Source organism: Typopeltis vanoorti, chromosome 18 (genome assembly GCF_054136105.1).
Source record: "Typopeltis vanoorti isolate ZY-2024b chromosome 18, IOZ_Tvanoo_1.0, whole genome shotgun sequence".
Taxonomy (NCBI): Eukaryota; Metazoa; Arthropoda; class Arachnida; order Uropygi; family Thelyphonidae; genus Typopeltis; species Typopeltis vanoorti.
The window spans coordinates 41766176-41785331 of record NC_143566.1 but is presented as its reverse complement, the minus strand read 5'-3'; the positions used below and the strand labels follow the sequence as shown (position 1 = coordinate 41785331).

The 19156-nt window shown below is 34.6% G+C and overlaps 1 protein-coding gene across 1 annotated transcript in view; it reads right to left on the bottom strand.

Annotated features, from left to right (window-relative positions):
- The window catches only part of Wwox (WW domain-containing oxidoreductase), a 170531-nt gene that overhangs the window by 72612 nt on the left and 78763 nt on the right, over nt 1-19156 (bottom strand). Inside the window, exons 4-5 of the mRNA XM_090407946.1 lie at nt 17453-17631; nt 9127-9233 (exon numbers count right to left, since the gene is read on the bottom strand). Coding sequence (XP_090264072.1) covers nt 9127-9233; nt 17453-17631 — 286 coding nt within the window. The remainder of the gene's footprint in view (nt 1-9126; nt 9234-17452; nt 17632-19156) is intronic.

Here is a 19156-nt window from a genome sequence, read left to right as displayed (position 1 = left end):
GTTCAATATTGCGAAATGTAAGATTTTAAAATTTGGTAAACAAAGCTAGGATGTAGAATTTACACTTGGTGGGGATATAATATTGGAGGTGGAGGAAATAAGAGATCTTGAGGTGATGTAGGATAAGGATTTAAAATTTAGACGACACACTGTCAATGAGATTATAAAAATCTTATAGATTATTATAGATTATAAACATTTTATAGATTATTATATATAAGGCCTTGATTAGGCCACATATGGATTACTGTGCACAGATTTGGTCACCTGGTTTTCGAAAGGATGAAGAGATGCTGGAAAAGGTTCAGAGGTAATTGACTAATGTAGGTCTGATCTCTGGAATGTTGAATATAAGAAAGATTGAGAAGATGCAATTTACAGGTCTGGTGGATAGGAGGAAGAGGGGTGATATGATAGAGACATACAAGTTGGGAGGGGGTTGTTATAGGATCAAGAGGTTTTTCATTAAATGGTGCGAAATTGGAACTCTGCCTGAAGTTGGTTACTCTGAGTAGTGATCACTCCAGCCAGTCCCAAGCCTGGATGAAGGAGGAAGGTTGTGTGGGTTGGTAACCCAATCACATAAAAAATTTGATGCTATGAAACTGATACAAACGAAACCTCTGAACAGCACTGAATGGCAACCAACCTGGAATGGAAAAAAGGATATGATTGGATTACAAAATAGACAGAAAAATAAGAATAAAATAAGAAGAAGAGATATCAAAATGGCAACACGGAATGTAAGGACAATGAAACAGAAAAATGAATGAAGTTGCTAATGAAATGCTGAAATATAAAAGAGACCTCACTGCACTACAAGAAATGCAATGGCAAGGACAGGGGAGAATTGATAAACATCATTACAGTGTTATTTATAGTGGTCCCAATGAACAAACAGGTCAGCTGTGTACTGGCTTCATAGTAAACAGGGAAATACAGAAAAGTATGTTAGAATACGAAACTATTAGTGACGAAATATGCAAAATAAGATTAAAAGGAAAATTTAGAAATATTATTGTCATTTCAGCTCATGCACCAACTGAGGATAAAGAAGAAACTGATAAAGATCGATTTTATGAGCAACTTGATGAAGTCTGCTGTAAGACACAAAGGTATGATATTCTATTAATCATGGGAGACTTTAACGCTAAGATTGGAAGAGATGAAAATCAAAAGCAAGTGGCAAGAATATTTACATTACATGATAAAAAATGAAAATGACGATTTACTAATGCAATTTGCAATCAGAAACAAATTATTCATAAGAAGCACATGGTTCCCAAATAAAGCAATTCACCTGGGAACTTGGAGGATACCAGGCAAGAACGAAGTAAACCAGATTGATCATCTTTTTGTGTCAAGATGTTATTTCTCCTCTGTAATTGATGTCAGGAGCTGTAGAGGCCCTAATTGTGACAGCGATCATTATCTAGTGAAAATGATTATAAGATAAAGATTATCAAATGTGATAAATTTGACAAAAAAGAGGGCTGGGTTATGGGACATAGATAAACTTAGTAATGATGTAAAGGAAGCTAAGAAATACCAAGATAACTTGAAAACTAAATTAAATAAAACTAAAAATAACATAGCTGATAGATTCAACAGTATTGATGGAAAATGGAATAGAATGGAAAATATGATTAAAGAAGCAGCTACTGAAACAATAGGTGAAAAGAAAACTCATAATGAAGAATGGTTTGATGAAGAATGTGATGCAGCTAAAAAAAAAAAGAAGAAAGAGCCAGAGCACAAATGATGCAGCAAAACACTAGAAGTAATCGGGAGAGATACAATGAACTTAGAAGAAAAGTAAACAATATACTAAAATAAAAAAGAAAAAGAAAATGATTATGAAACAAATAAAAGAAATAGAACAACTTAATACTCAAAATGAAAGTAGAAAATTTTATGCTGCCATCCAAAAAATGAAAAAAGGATTTCAACCAAGAATTAGTGAATGTAAAGATAAGAAAGGAAATTTATTAGGAGAAGGGAAAAAAATAGTAGAGAGATAGGCAGAATATTTTAAAGATTTATTAAATAGAGAAGAAAATGGGAAAAATATTCAATTAGAAACAAGAAAGGACACTGATGTAGAAAAGAATACCCCTATAAAACCACCGACAACTATTGAAATTGAAGCTAAAATACAAAAAATGAGAAATAACAAAGCACCGGGAGAAGATAATGTAGCTGCAGAATTACTGAAACACGGAGAGGATTCAATATGTTTTGTACTACAGGATATATTTTCGACAGTCTGGTCCAAGGAAGAAATGCCAGATAGCTGGAATGTTGGCATAATCTGTCCTATTTATAAAAAAGGAGATAAACTCGACTGTAGTATTATAGGGGTATTATGTTACTTAATGTAGTTTATAAAATTCTTACATCCATAATAAATGACAGCCTTAAAGAAATTACCGAAAAGAAAATAGAGAATATCAACGTGGATTTAGCTCAAACAGAAGTACCATTGATCAACTTTTCATTATCAGACAGATGATGGAAAAATGTTTTGAGAATGCAATAAACCTACATATGTTATTTATAGACTTTATGCAAGCATTTAACAGTCTAAACAGAAGTAGTCTACAAAAGGCTATGTAAGAATTATTGATACCACCAAAATTAATTAGATTATTATTATTATAATATTATTATTACGTAACACCTCCAGGGAGTCAAAGGACTCATCAAGGGAGGGCACCAACTCTACAACTCTGTCTCCACACTCAATCAACGAACTGCAACTACCATCATCATCATCTACACCAACACCACCTACCACCCATCACCACCACTATTATTTTCACTGACAAACACAAACATCCATACCCACAGCGGAATTTGAACCCGTAGTCTTTAGGTTGGAGAGCAGATATGCTGACCACTTGGTCAACTAGACAATAAAAAAAACAAAAGCAAAAGTTAAAATAGATAATAAATTTAGTGACCCCCTTCGAATTAATAAAGGTGTGAAACTAGGAGATGCACTATCAACAACATTATTTATTATAGCTTTACATTATGCGATTAAAGATTTAGATCAAGAAGGGACAATTTTTAATAAATCAAGTCAGTTATGTGCTTATGCTGATGATATAGTCATCAACATCAAGGACGTTGATGACTATATCAACGTCCTTGTGTCAAGAACAACGTCCTTATGTCCCCGTTTCTTAGTCCTTGTGTCAAGGACTAAGAAACAGTTCATTGAAGTGTATAATGAACTGGAAAGAAAAACTAATGATATGGGATTAGAGATCAATGTAAATAAAACTAAATATATGGTGATGTCAACTTCAGAAATAAAAAGAAAACCAGAGAATCTACAAGTTGGACAGAAAGTTTTTGAAGGAGTGACCATATTTAAGTATCTAGGAGATATTACTGAGAATGAGGCACGATCAACTATAGCAGCGTTTCTCAACCGATGGTCCGCAGACCACAGCTGGGCCGCGACGATGGGACAGGCGGTCCGCAGGCAAACTTAAATTAATTAATTAAATACATATTTTTTTAATTATTCAAACAAAACAAATTAAAAATTGAATAAGTAAGTAAAAATTATTGAAAGCAAATGGAGACTTAAAAAAACCCAACAAACAGCGTCAGACTGTTCAAAGGCAGAAGCAATAAAATTATATTGTTGTTCACTTCACCCCTCTTTTATTATTGTTCATTCTGCAACTGAATTTGTAGGGCAGAATGACGAATAATAAAAGAGGGGGGTGAAGTGAACAACAATATAGTTTTATTCCTTCTGCCTTCCCTTGCTGTTTTGTCAGATTTGAAGTGAATATGTATTATCCACATTTCAACCAATTGCTTGTTGTTTATTAATTTTTATTATTGAAGGTTTTCCCTCTTTCAACCAAAGCTCAGCATATCTTCAGAAGTGCCAAGTGACACTTGGACAAAGTATGTTGCGAGTTAACCCCAGTATTTATATATTTTTCGGATAACAGAAAAGTGGCTTAGAACTAGGACTTTGAAAAAAAGAACAAATGAAACAGGTGATGCTAACCCTAATTGTGATACATGTAACAGCGACTAAATCTGATACTATTAAACTAGAAGAAACAAGCAGTTCAAAGAAAAAATACAGTAGGAAATATAACAGTTCATATTTGGAATCGGGTTTACTTGGCGTGGAGATGAAAGTGAATGAAAACCTCAATGTGTTTTGTGTTATAAAGTGTTGTCGAACGAGTGCATGAAACCTGCGAAACTCCGACGACATTTAGAAACTAAACATTGCGATGTGAAAAATAAGCCAATTGAATTTTTTCAGCTTAGGGACATTAAATCATGGGAAAGATATAGTTTCGGCAATGGGCTCGATTAATAGCAAGGCACGGGAAGCATCCTATCTCTTAAGTTTGCACATGGTGAAAACAGGGTAACCTCATTCTATCGGGTAAAATTTGCTAATTCCAGCTATAAAAGATGTGGTGATAACTGTGTTTGGCAACAAGTTATTAAAGATATTGATTTGATTCCTCTTTCAAATAACACTATCAGTCACAGAATTAATGATATGGCAGGCGACACAGAATCTCAGTTATTCGAAAGAGTTAAGAAGAGCCCTTATTAAGCGTTACAAATAGACGAGACTACTGATGTTACAAATGATGCGCAGTTAATATGCTACCTAAGATATACGTATCATAACAACATTCATGATGATATTCTGTTTTGCAAAACTTTGCCATCCCAAACAACTGGAGTATTTCACACTTTCAATAATTACATAATAAATAAAGGGATCCAGTGGGAAAAATGTATAGGCTTCTGTTTGGATGGAGCTCGCACCCTTACAGGCAGGCATTGGTAAAGGAAGTAGCTCTGGATATGAATTGGGCACATTGTTTCATATATATGGAAGCATCAGCCTCCAAAGGAATGCCACCAGAATTTAAAACTGTGCTATACAACGCTGTAAAACTAGTTAATTTTATTAAAGCTCGACCGTTAAATTACATGTTATTTTCAGTACTCTTTGATGAAATGGGCAGTGAATATATACAACTTTTGCTTCATTCTGAAATTCGCTGGCTTTCTAGGGGCAAAGTAGTAACAAGGTTATTTCAATTAAGGCACGAAGTTTTATCATTTGTAAATGAACGTAATTCTGATTTTGCATCACTCCTTGTTGAAGAAGCATGGTTATCAACACTATCCTATCTTTCAGTTTTTTCGAAATTAAATGAACTAAATCTCTCCCTTCAGGGAAATTTTTGAACTGTTCTTGATGCCTACAACAAAATAAAGGCATTCGAAAAAAAACTGGTTTTATGGATTAATTATGTAAAAGACAGACAATTTACAGCTTTTTCAACATTGGAATCCTTTTAGTGGAAAATGATATTTTTGTTGATTCTGAGTTTCTGGAAAGGGTTTGTGACCACCTCAAAAATCTGCAACGGAATTTTGAAACATATTTTCCGAATAAATTTTATAAGAAATTTCTGTGGGTTCGTGATCCATTTCAGGCTTGCAGTCAAGAGAGTGACCTTTCGTTATTGAAAAAAAGGACAATTAATTGAACTTTCAAGTGACAGTGGACTTAAAATGCAGTTCCGTGATCTTGGTTTGGCTCGATTTTGGATCTCGCCTTCAGTGAGAAGTGAATTTCCCGAATTATCTGAAGAAGTATTGAAAATTGTCACGCAGTTTCTACAACCTATCTTTGTGAGAAAGCATTTTCATCACTCCTTCAAATAAAAACAAAATACAGAAATCGTCTTAGTGTGTGTGCTGATCTTCAACTGAAGTTGACCAATATTGAGCGAAATATCCAGAACTCTGCAAGGAGCGAGAAGCGCAACCATCTCATTAAAAGTAAGTAGTAACATAATTATATCATATTATTTATTTGTTTAATAAAAATTAAAACTTTGTTCAATGATGATACACTTTTAATCGTTTACTCCCAATTTAATTAATTATGTTTCCATATGTATTCAAAACATGCTTTTAGATTTATTATGTTATAAATGGCACAGTTTTTCCGAAATGTTGGTAATTCCTAGATAAGTTTTAAAAAAAACAAAAAGTTGAAAACAATGTATAGGGAAATAAATTAAAAACCCTATGTTTATTTTTGAAGTAAAACTTTAATTCCAACATTCTAAAATGTTATTTTTTCTTGCTTTTCTGTTCGCAAAATCGTTGATGACATTGTCGAAGTCTATTTCATCACTCAGTTGCTGTTTAATAGACAGTATAGCAAGATTTCTTAAACGCCAAAAAAGTGTGTTTAAGCATTTTTTTCAGATAGGAATTGTGGATCCTATTTCACCTATATAGGGCAAATTATAGGTGCAATGAATACTGTATACTCCAGGGTGGACCAGTGGAGGAAGTGAATCCTTGGATAAGTTGAATAAGTTCTTTAATTTTAATTTTACAAGAGGTTTAAAGGTGGCAATACCTTTAATGTATGGAATGGCTACAGTTTTCTTGTAATCTAGTTTATTTTTGTTTTTAAGTGGAGTCTTGTGAAGAATTTTGTTGATAGTATTTTTGCTGATAACTTAATTCATCCTTAAGTGCTTGTTCACTGGAGCAAATCTTCAAAGACTTGTTTTTTAGTGTGTCAATGACACCTAGTTTTTGTGCTGGGTGGTGGTAAGAGTTTGTGTGTACATATATTGGCCAGTATGTATACATATATTGGCCAGTATATGTATAGTAAACAGTGAAGGGAAGACTGCCAGAAAGAAGACATGTGACAAGTGTTTCTAGAAAGGAAGTGAGTTCTGACTTTCAATCTCAATTGTGAATTGTATGTGTTTGTATTGTTTGTTTAAGTAGCTGAGGAAAGTGTCTAATGTCTGACGTCCATGGGACCAGATAGCAAAAATATCATCAACATATCTAAGCCAGACTTTGGGTTTTAAAGTAAAGGAATCTAGAGCATGTTGCTCATAAGCATCCATATAAAAGTTAGCAATTGTGGGGGGGGGGGGATAATGATAATGGTGAGTCCATGGCTGTGCCTTCTTTTGTAGGTAGAAAGTGTTTTGTGGCAAAACACTTTCTACCTACACATAAAAATGCACACAAAACAGACAGAACATAGTATATGTGCAAAGAGTGCTGTGATACCAGAATCCAAACAGCAGTGAAAACAGTGGACAGAAGCTGGTTGTTCAGTGTCAAAGAAGACAAAGTTGGTTCTATCAGCAGGAAAAGTCATGGCATCAGTGTTTTAGGATGCTAAAGGCAATTTGTTTATTAATTATCTTGAAAAGGGTAAAACAATAATCGGGGAATATTATTCCAATACCAGACTAGACGAAAAAATTCATGAGAAAAGACCTGGTTTGCAGAAGAAAAAAATCATCTTTCATCAGCACAATGCACCTGCCCACAAAGGTGTTTTGGCAATGGGAAAATTAAGGGATCTGCACTATGAATTGTTGGAACATCCACCCTATTCACCTGAATTGGTTCCCTCTGACTTCTATCTCTTCCCAAAACTAAAACTCTTGCTCGCTATTCAATGTTTTTCTTTGAATCAAGAGGTGATTGCAGCTGTAGAGGGGTATTTTGCAGATTTTACTGAGAACCACTACAGAGACAGAATAATGGTGTGGAGCATCGCTGGAATAAATGTATTAGTCTTAAGGGGATTATGTTGAAAAATAAAAATAATTTTGAAATTATAAATTCGTTTTTTCATTACTAGGTTGAGAACTTTTCAGCCCACTCTCATATATCTGGAGTTGTAGTTAAGGCATCAGAGAGGTTTGTGCAAGATAGAATGCAAAAGTGGGTTGATTACAATGATATTCTTTGTGCTTGTCAGCATGGGTTTTTAAAGAGCAGTAGTGTTTTACCAACTTGCTAATGTACTATAACTGGCCTTGTTCAATATGCTTCTCCCTTGTTCAATTACTGAACAAGGGAGATGCATATTGATAGACTGCCTCACTACAAGTTGGTCATTAAATGGAAGTAGATGGAATTGGACAGTTGACTGGCTATCAGATTGGTATCAGCAAGTTTTGTTTTTTTTTTGGTGGGGGAGGGGGGAGGGAGTGGCACTATATTGAAAGAAGAAAGTCACTAGTTGTGTGTCACAGGGGTCTGTTGTGGGAATATTGCTATTTAGTTTGTATATTAATGATATTGAAATAGGCTTAACTGGTGATATACACTGGTTGCAGATGATGCAAAACTGAGGAGAGTGATGAGGAATCAAGCAGATGTTGTGGCCTTACAGGAGGACTTGAATAGATTATATGAGTGGGCAACAGTATGGAACTGTCAATTCAATGTTGCAAAGTGTAAAGCTCAGAAATTTGGTAGGCAACAATCGGATGCAAAGTATACACTTGGTGATGAAAGTTTGGAGGACAAGGATCTGAAGTTCAGATGTCACATCAGATTATGGCAATAATGCAGAGGAGACTTTAACTTGTAGAAATAAAGAGGCTCTGGTTCCATTGTATAAGACCTTGATCAAGCTTCGCATGGGTTATAGTGCATAGATTTGGTCCCTTGGTTTTCATAGTTATGAGTGTATGTCTAAAAGAGTCCAGAGAAGACTAACTAAGGTCTTAACTGGTCTTTGTGAGATGTGGGATATGAAGACATATGAAGAGAGAATGCAGTTCACAAAGCCTTGTGAATTGGAGGAAGAAAGGGGGATATGATTGAGACATTTAAGTTAGTAAAGGGCTGTTACCAGGTTAATGTGGAAGAAATTTTTCATAAAATGGGAGTGGAGAGGACAGACCAAGAGGACATCACTGGAAGGTGTATAATGAGGGTGTGAGCAGGAGCATAATGAGCAGATTCTTTGTGTGGAGAGTGGTTGGTGAGTGGAATGCTTTGCCTGACATTGTGGTGAATGCAGATACATTGAATGAATTTAAGGCATGGCCTGATAGGCTGTGTGTAACAGCATTTATAATAATAATATCAATAATAATAATACTTAAAAATGGTAGTAAGACTACATGGCTTGAATATGCAGATGTCAAGTAAGGTACTTATCTTTCACTTTAATAGAAATTAGCAACCTCAGCCAATTTGGTAAGATCTAGTTTGTCTATTCATAACTGAATGATAATGACATGCATTAATACTTTAAGGACAACTTACTCTTTCACTTTTTATAGTGTTAATGGCTGATTTGGTCTTCACTTCATCCCTACATGCCATAATTATTTCACATCCATGATAAGCCAGAGATCGAGCTGTTTCAAAGCCTAAAAATTACAACAGGTAACAGAATGACTCATTTATGTACTTTTCTATGTAATATTAACTTATTAATAAAAACTTAATACTCATTAGTAATAATAGCAATGAATACATAACCCCAAGCTTTTTAAGAAACTTGTTAACAGATTTCTTCCTTCCCCTTGGCCTCTTGTCCCCATATGGCTCTGTTGTGTTATAGGTTTTGTGTCTCTCATGTGTGGGATTAAAATATATATATAAAGGTATTTTACATCAAGTCAGCATCAATTATGCAAAATCATTGCATCAAAAGTTTTTTTTTTTTTTTGCTTTAATTCAATAAGGGGATATAACTAAAAGCTGTATAAGGAGGGTGTGAGAAAGGATATAAGGAGCAGGTTCTTTGCATGGAGAGTGGAATACGTTACCTGACACTGCGGTGAATGCAGAATGAGTTTAAAGAATGGTTTGACGGACTTTGTGTGTAACAGTGTTAATAATAATGAAAATTCTCATTATAGTTGGTTTCAGAGAATAAAGAAATGTGCTTTGAACTCCAATTATACATCTTCTTCAATTTTTTTGGTGGGAGCTTGTCATTGGCATGTTTTGATGAATATTGCTCAAATATGTTTACATTTTCAAACACATATAAAAACAACATGAGAAGAATTTGATTTTTTTTTTTATCCATCTTGTGCCAATAATTTTAACATCACAGTTTTGATGAGGAAAAAAAATGGAAAATAATAACTGAGAATTAAAGCAAAGGCGTGTTTTTTTCATGTAATAATTTTACATAATTGATATTAATTACTATTACAAATGAATTTTCTAAGTTTTAATTGAACCTTTTTTTTTACATTATTGAAAATTTAAATTTCTGAGAACTGACAACACAACAATTGAACCATTTCTGAAAAAATAATAATTTTCTTGGCTACTTCAATTGTTCAAAGTTCTGGAATATCAGGATTGTATTCTTTGCATTTTATTTTGCATCTTTGTTATTTATCTTCTTTGCATTTTCTGTCAGCATATCAATAAGAGGTGTTGCTTGGTTGAAGATGGAGAAAAAAATCTAACAAGAGATTGCAACTAACTTGCAATAAACCTTAAATGATGACAGATATATTTTTACAGTGAGTGCACTATTCTTTAGTCTATCCTTAAAATAAAATATATATAAATATATATATATATATATTTATTTTACTTTTGGGGGGGGGGGGATCATTTTTGGAATGAAAGCTGTATTTTAACAAACTACATAAATCAGCAGATAATTGGCCAACAGGACTTGCTATATTCAATAAATTGATATCAGGTGAATTACTTTATTTTGTGAGTAGTGTTCAGTAATCACATATGATCTGTGTACATGTATTACAGAGCAATTTGCTTCATGTTGAGTGAGAATGGCCAGAACGTCAGACACTTCATTTTCTTCATCATCCATTTTTGATCCATTGGTAGATGACACTGTCCAAATTCCTCAATTCGGTCCTATCTTGCACTTCCTGTACCTCTTTTTTCATCTCTGGTATCCCATTCAGATATCAACTTTGTCCATTTTTGGATTACTTCTTGCAACATGACCTGCCCATTGCTATTTAGATCTTTTAATGGCTATTATAATGTCTCTCGCCCTAGTCTGAGCTCTTATCCAAGTATTGTGCTCTTTATCTAGAATGGTAATACTGAGTAATAATCTTTCCATTTTCCTCTGGGTAATCCTAAACTTGCTGGTCAATTTTTTAATCAAAGTTCATTTCACTTCCATATACTTCATAGTGTTTTCCAAAGGCTACCCAACCAAGTTGAATTCTACATATATCTGTTTCCAATCCTGATATTTCAAAATTTGTTCTAGGGCTGCTGTAAATAATTTAGGTGAAATGGCATCTCCCTGTCTAACTCCCTTCTTTTTTTTTTAAAGGAATTTCATATTTTTTTCCTGATTTTATAGATGCAGCTGAATTTTGATTTATAATGACTAAGTAGATAAGTTTTTTCAATTCCTTGATTTTTTTTAGGACTTTTAAAATAGCTAACATTGAGATTAAATCAAGTGCCTTTTCAAAATCAATAATGACAGACCCAAGGGTTTTTGGTATTCATTCATCTTTTCAATGATTTATCTTAATACATATATTGTATATCATCAATAGTGCTGTAATTTTATCTGAATCCTGCTTGTTCTGGATTGGCAGAAATCTAGTTTGTTTCGGTAGGGTGCTATTTATAATATCTTCTCCGTCTCTCTTTTTTAAAATCATAATGATGAAATTACTCAAACTCTTTGGTATTCTCTTCTACCTTAGACAGGATGTATAAATTTTACTTAACATAGTCGTAACCGGTTCACTATCTGCTTTCAGAACTTCTATTGGTAACTCATCTTCACCTAGTGTCTTTCCACTAGTCATGATAACCATTGCATACTGAACTTCTTTTAAAACATCAGAATCATCATATAATTTGGCATCGAAGGAGTCTATTCCTTCTTATAATTGGTTTTTTGTCCTCAATTAGTACTCTATTTTCATCTTTAAGGGTTGTTAATTTATTTTATTCTATGGACAACTCTCTTCTCACTCCTCTTAGATTCATATTGTTTTCTATTGCAATTCTAATTTTCCTTGTTCTAAAGGTTCTAATTTCTTGTATCAACCCTCTTTCTTATTGTTTTACACAGCTCTGAGAATTCTATTCTACATCAGACACATTACTGTGCAACAAATTTAGGTGTAGAGTTAAATGAACAGTTGGACACTTAAGTGCTTTTCTATCCATGTGTGATGGGAGATTCTGAGAATGAACTGGTCAGTTTCAATTTAACTCTGTGTACATGGTTCAGAAAATATTATTGGCAGAGTGTATACTGGTTGTCTACTGTTAGTGATGTAATTTGTTAGTCTTCCTTAGAGTAATGTAAACATTTATTAGGCCGGGATTCTCAGTGATAAATTCCATTAAAAAAATATATATATATATATATCCCCCCCCAACATGACCAAGACTTTTATGATTTGACAGTGCCATGTGTGAGTACTTGAATGGAGATGTGCAGTTATTACTATTTCTTTGATTTCTCTTGTTAATAAAAATAAGATCTCTCATGAGACTATCTATATATAGTTCCATTTCATTTCAAAATATGTATAGTATAATAATAATTACAGAAAGGGCAGACCAAAGAGATATCAGTTCAGCTAAGACTATCAAAACAAAGTATGCAGACAGTCAGCATTCTAGTCTATTTGTGTGAAACTAGGCAGTAAATGCAATTGTGTAAAATCACAATTGCATTACCATGCTCAGGTCCTGGTCACCTGGGTTTCTTGAGGATGAGGAGGTGGTGGAGAGATCCAGAGGTGAGTGACCACTATGGAATGTTTCCTATGAGGAAAATTGAGGTTTTGTGGGTTGCAAAAGTTGTTTGAAGGCGAAAAAGGAGGGATATGATAGAAACATTTAAGTTACTTAAAGGATTAATACAAAGGAAATATTTCAGCACTTGGCTAGAGGGGACAGCACAAAGAGGTCAAGAGGACAAGATTTTTCACTTGGAGAGTGGTGAATGAATGGGTTGCCTGAATACTTTGTCTGTTAATATATTCAAGGAGAGGCGACAGATATTGTGTTGATGGTTTGGGTCTTCCACCTTCCACAATGAGTCTTAGATATTTAGACTAATAAAAATAATAAAAGGTCAACATGAAGTATAGTCATCACTAGCATATAAACCTTCAGGACTAGTAGCAAAATGCTACCAGAACCAACAGACTTTTTTTTTTTTGTTATCTAATTTGGACAGGATTCGTCTTATCTCTTTTGGCCAAAAAATCAAAGGGACAGGTTAAATGCTGCATGTATAGTAGAAGGACATATACCAGGAATTGGAGGTAAAATAAGAAAACAAAAAACAATGGCTTTTTTCCTTTGCATAACAATGCAAAAGAACAATTACAGTGCAAAAGAGGTGGAAGAAAGGTTGGACAAAATTTATCAAAAGCTATGACCAAAGCTTTAGCGAGGGATCAGAAAGTATGAATAACATTTGGCCATAATGCAAGCTTCCTGCTTTTGGCTCTTTTGAAAACAGTCTTGTACATATGAATAATTTGCTTACAACTATTCAGAGTTTTAGTATAAAAGAGGAATCTTCGATGAAAACTAATTGCAGATGAGAAATTAATTTGAAATAATGAATAAATGTTTCAATCCATTGAAAATCATTTTAGTGATGAGTTTAATACAAATATTTGAATCAGAAAACTGAAATGAATCCAATCAAGAAAATGAGGCATAGAAATCATGAAGATCATCCTGTTTAATATTCTTATAATGCAACACATAAATGAGAGTCTATATGTAACAGCACTTACATAGTCACTTTCGTTTATGTGTTGTCTTGCATTATAAGAATATTAAACAGGATGATCTTCATGATTTCTATGCCTCATTTTCTTGATTGGATTAATTTCAATCAACACTGGATTGTAATCTGAATTACTTACAGGACAAACAACATCCACACAATACTTATAAGGATCAGAAGTTGGCATGTGAACAATTTATTATTATTATACAAGTATTTCCATGGAGTCAGAAGACTCATTGTGCGAGATCCATTAATTTGCATACTAGCCATCATTCACACAATACCTATCACACCTCTCCTTAAACTCATACACTGATGAAGCACCCACAACCACCTCTAGGGATTGTGGGTGCTTCATAGCAACCACAATCCCTGGTTGCTATGAAGTGGAAAGAGGCTACCAGTGGAAAAACAACCTCCACTGGTAGCCTCTTGTTATCTCCCTTCTTCCCATATACTGAAAACTGTCTTCAGTGTCAATCCTATAGAACCCCTTTAATAACTTAAATGCTTCTATTATGTCTCTCTTTTTTTTCTTTTTTTCTTTTTTTGCCTATCAGCTAATTTTTGAAGTCTACACACCATCAATTTATTCTCATAGGGAGCATTCCACAGACCTGTCATAATCTTTGGCACTCATCTCTGGATCCTCTATGCAACTTCATCCCAACAGAATCCAGAGTGCAGATCTGTGCAGATTAATCCAGAAGTGGTCTTATTAAAGCCTTATATAGGGGAACAATAACCTCACTATCCATGCTTGATAGTGTTTTCTTCTACAACCACATAATCTGATGTGCTGTTTTGGTTACCTTTGCAATATGTCCTCTAATCTTCAACTCCCTGTCCACAATCACATCCAAGTCCTGGGTTCATCAGTTTCTTGCAGTTCAATTCCATCATATAGTACACAACTTCTGATCTCTTCCCAAAGTGCATCACTTTAAACTTGGCCACATCAAACTTGCAACTACTTATCTTTGCCAATGCTGGTAGTCTGCTTAAGTCTTTCTGCAGGATCTCTGCATCACCTTCAATTACAATTGCTCTTCCCAGTTTAGCATTACCAACAAACAATTGAATATTTCCAGTCAAATCTTTTCTTATATCATTGATATACAAACTAAACAACAGAGGATCAAGTACTGAGCCCTGTGGTACACCTCTTGCCTTCTCCTGGTCCCAACTCTTCTATAAACCACTCTTTGATATCTGTCCATCAGCCACCCTCTAAATCTGAATCATCATATTCATATCCATCCCAAGTTGCTCTATTTATGCAATACAGTTCTATGTGGAATCTTGTCAAATGCTTTTGCAAAATCTAGCAGTATCACTGAGTAGCCATTTCCCTTATCCAACTCCATTGTCACTTGATTATAAAAAGTAAACAAATTACTAAGGCAAGATCTACCCTTCATAAAACCATGTAATCATATTCCTATCTGCCCAGTCCCAAATTTTGTCTTTCACCAATTTCTCCAATACCTTAACCACTGCCTATAATTTGCTATTTCTGTCTTGCAGCCTCCTTTATGCAAAGGGAGACTATTTTGCCCTCCTTCCACTCCACTGGCACCTTCCCAGTAATGTGGCTTAAATTAAACAGCTTGGTTAGAGGAGCTGATAATTTCCTTGCACATTCTCATAATACATGGACTGATATGCCATCTAATCCCATGACTGTGTTCATATTGAGGTTCTGCAATATTTTAAGCACCTCTATTTCTTCAGCCTCTATTCTTCTATCAATCAATATCAACATCTGGCATTGCAATGTCACGACCAAGATGGTACACCTTGCAAAATGGTCATTCAGTAATTTAACTACTTGTTTTGGTTCTGTTATCTCCCCATCATCAGCACTTTTTTTAAAGTCATACTTCCATAGTCATTCCTCCTTTTTTGCAATGTGGCAAGTAAGTAAAAGGAGGAATGACTATGGAAGGATGAGGCCAAAAGAAACCTTAGGATTTCTTTCGGCCTCATCAGCTAGCTTCCTTCCATAATTAGCTTTAGCCTTCCTTACCATACTGGTCACCCTTTTTGCCTGTGCCTTTTACTGGTCATGCTGAGTGCCTTTTTCTTTATAACCCCTACACAATCTTTTCTTTGCATGCAACTGAAGCTATTCACATCCATCTAACTCCTACCTGATTTATCTTCAAACACCCCTTGACCACCTCCCATGTACCACCAAATCTCTACCCTCCAAATTCTTACCCCATGGCTTTGATAAAAGCTGACTCCTCGGCTAGTCATAATCATCTGCTTTGTCACCACACACATATCTCTTCTTAACAGAAAATTCTGCACATCTGGCAATCTCCCAGGTCAAGACTACATGATCACTTTCTCCAAGCAGAGGAAGCATAGCTAGATTGGTTAGTGTTAAGTTCTGTGATGTAATGATCAGATCCAGCACTCTTGAATCTTGTGTCCCCTCACTCTTCTTTTTCACATGCACCAAAAATTCATCCATGTCTTCTCATATACCACACTTGTCACCTGCTAAATCACTTGTACCAGCCAAAATAAACATCTTAAGTCTTTGCATCCTTATTGCATAACTGACATCCTTTATCATGATTTCATCACTCTCCTCAAGGGCTTAGCACATCAATGAATCATCATGCAAAATCTGATCCTTATTTTTCACTTTCTCTCTTTCATGCTCTGCTTTCTAGCCCCTTTCTTTCATATTTGTGTCATACCATCTGCCAGGCATTTCTCCAACCACTCAATCTCGTGTTTTGGTCTGTGAAGATCTTCACATAAGTGTGCAATCTTTTCCATTACCTTCTGGTCATCACTTTTCCTCCCCATTATTAATACAGTCACTCATAGCATTTGCAATACTAACTACACCAATTGCATTATCACATATCTTGTCTTTCAACTCACCACTATCACTCTCTTCACACTTCTGACATTAGCTCATAAAACACTTTCTATAGACATGTTCTCCAGTTTCATTCTCCTTCCAGAAATCTCCCATTCTGTGAAGGCCATACATTTCATGAATGCTGCAGCAAACATAATCACGCACCATTGTTTTGCAGATCAGCAATATGCCACACAATACTGTGTACAAGAAAACAAATATTAAACCTTTAAAAATCAGTAAATTAAACACACTACCTTTACAGTTAATTGCACAAACACTCAAATATAATGATATACAAAAACAATGACTTGATTGATATTAAAGACTTCCAAAAAGGACTTATCTGTTGACACTGGTGACAGTAAAATGCCTCATGATCTCTCTACCTGCTTGATCAGTACAGTTGAAAAAGAAAAGCTAGATGGAGTTAGAACATTACTCCAAAGAAGATGACTTTAGGAAAACTGGAACAACTGACATTAAAAAAATAAAAATAAAAAAAAAATCAAGTTAAGAATAGTTAGAAAGGTGTGAAATTTTGAACAGCTTGATAGAATGAGGCAGAGAAATTTTTAATTAAGGAAGATGAAAAAAAAGTGAGGGAGATTCTAAGTTGGCTACACTCAACCTTTAAGACAAAAAGAGTCAAAAAGTGTTTAACTGAAAAAAATGAGACAAGTAGTGACTGAAAAAGTTAAAATCTGAGCTTATGTGTGATTATATGTGTAAAGCTAATGTGTAATTATTGAAAAGGATGTGTGATTTTGCAGATTGGATATAGAAAAAAACATCACTGAGCTTGAAACATATACCTGTAAAGTGAATATGGAAGGTTTCCAACAGTTTGCCTTTTTCTACATATAAATATGTTTCTCTATGCTTCACTTTTCATGTTTGTTGTTTAAGGTAAGTGGAAAGTAAGAGAGAAAGAGGGAGAGAGACTCTATTACATAATGCAAATTTCTGCTCACCTATTCCACAGTTGGCTCCTGTTATAACTGCTACTTTACCACTCAAATCTCGTCCATGAAGAACTTGCATAGCAGTGCTACTTGCATCAAATCTTTGTCTGATATCATTTGGTGAATCAGTTTCTTCTATTGCAAATGCTAATCGTGGATCTGTGTAGGTAGTTTTCTTATTGTTATGACTAAAAAATATATAAAGTGCAGAATTTGATTATTTAAGGCTTATACAATTACATAAAATTTCTTAAATAAAATTTATCCAAAAAATATGCAAACATTCTGTGATCCTTTGCCTCTAAATAATTCAGAATCCAAAATAACTAAAATCAAAATTCATGATTTCAACACCATCATCACGCTAATTACAGATTCTTTCTTTTAAGGTTACACGGTGATCAGCACTCATATTTGTAAATTTAGGGACACAAAAACATACATGTTGAACAGATTATTTTATTAATTACTAACAAAATAAAACTTGACGTTTCGACCCCTGAATCGAGGTCATCATCGGAAGAATACAAGTGTATAAGGAACAAAGCTACATGCTCAGGCCCTGTATACCGGTAAACTAAATCTACATAGTTAATTAATCCATTTCCCTAGCCTGACCTCTAGTGATAAAAAAAATAATAAATAAATAAATAAATAAATAAAATAAATAAATAAGTAAATAAATACTAATTAAATTAAGGGGATATTAGATCCTACATTATTTGGTTTTAAAACCGAATAAGAAACTCAAAGATTGGAATCAGAGAGTTTCATGCCGAATATAGTATAAAAAACTATAAAAATATCGGCGAATGCTAGCGTGAGCTAAATGCAAGTAGTCCTAGAACGTAGTACAAACGCGGGCAACTCGTTGCAAAGGTGAGTAAAGTTCTGATCACTATTCTTGGTATTTTCCATAATGTAAAAACACATTTCCTAGGAAATGCATGCTGTTATTACATTATGGTGAGAGGTCACTACCCAGACCGGTTTCAGCCTTTATTGAGGCTTCCATCAGTGAGTAGCTAGACCAAATTAACACCAAAGGGTATTAGATCCCACATTGTTTTAAAACCGAATAAGAAACTCAAAGATTAGAATCGGAGAGTTTCATAATTAATGTTTATATCGCCGAAATGAAGCCCGTTGGCTCTTTATTATTAAAACACTTAAGGAATAGAACAGGGGTGCTTAAGGGTCAAAGCTGTATAACTGAGAGAAGACCTCAACATAGCCTTTAAAGGAATGCAGAGAACCGACCAGGGCTTCTGACCTAATGTCCAATCCTCACCTTCTCGTGGTACACCCTGTTGAGTATCTACTTTGATACTGAACGAACGAGGATGGGCTGGCAATTTGGGATTTAGCCGACCAAATTGTATTCTTATTGGTTAAACCAAAATAAAAAATGATGGCACAACATGACAAAATTTCATGCCGGCTGGGGTGTCGCCCGGTTAAACAAGGCCCCCGTTGTTTTCGCCAGGGAACCAGGGCGAACAGCGAAAAGTCAGCTACTGGAACAAATCTGAAAACAAACCCCAACTCAACATCACCAGAGTTAAAGATCGGTACTATCAACGTAAGAAGTAAGAAGCCTGAATGGCAAAGAAATGGAGCTAGCTGAGGAATTAGATAAGTACCAGATCGACATAATAGGGGTGACTGAAACAAAAAAGACCAAAACTGGTGAGATCTTTCTGAGCAATAAAT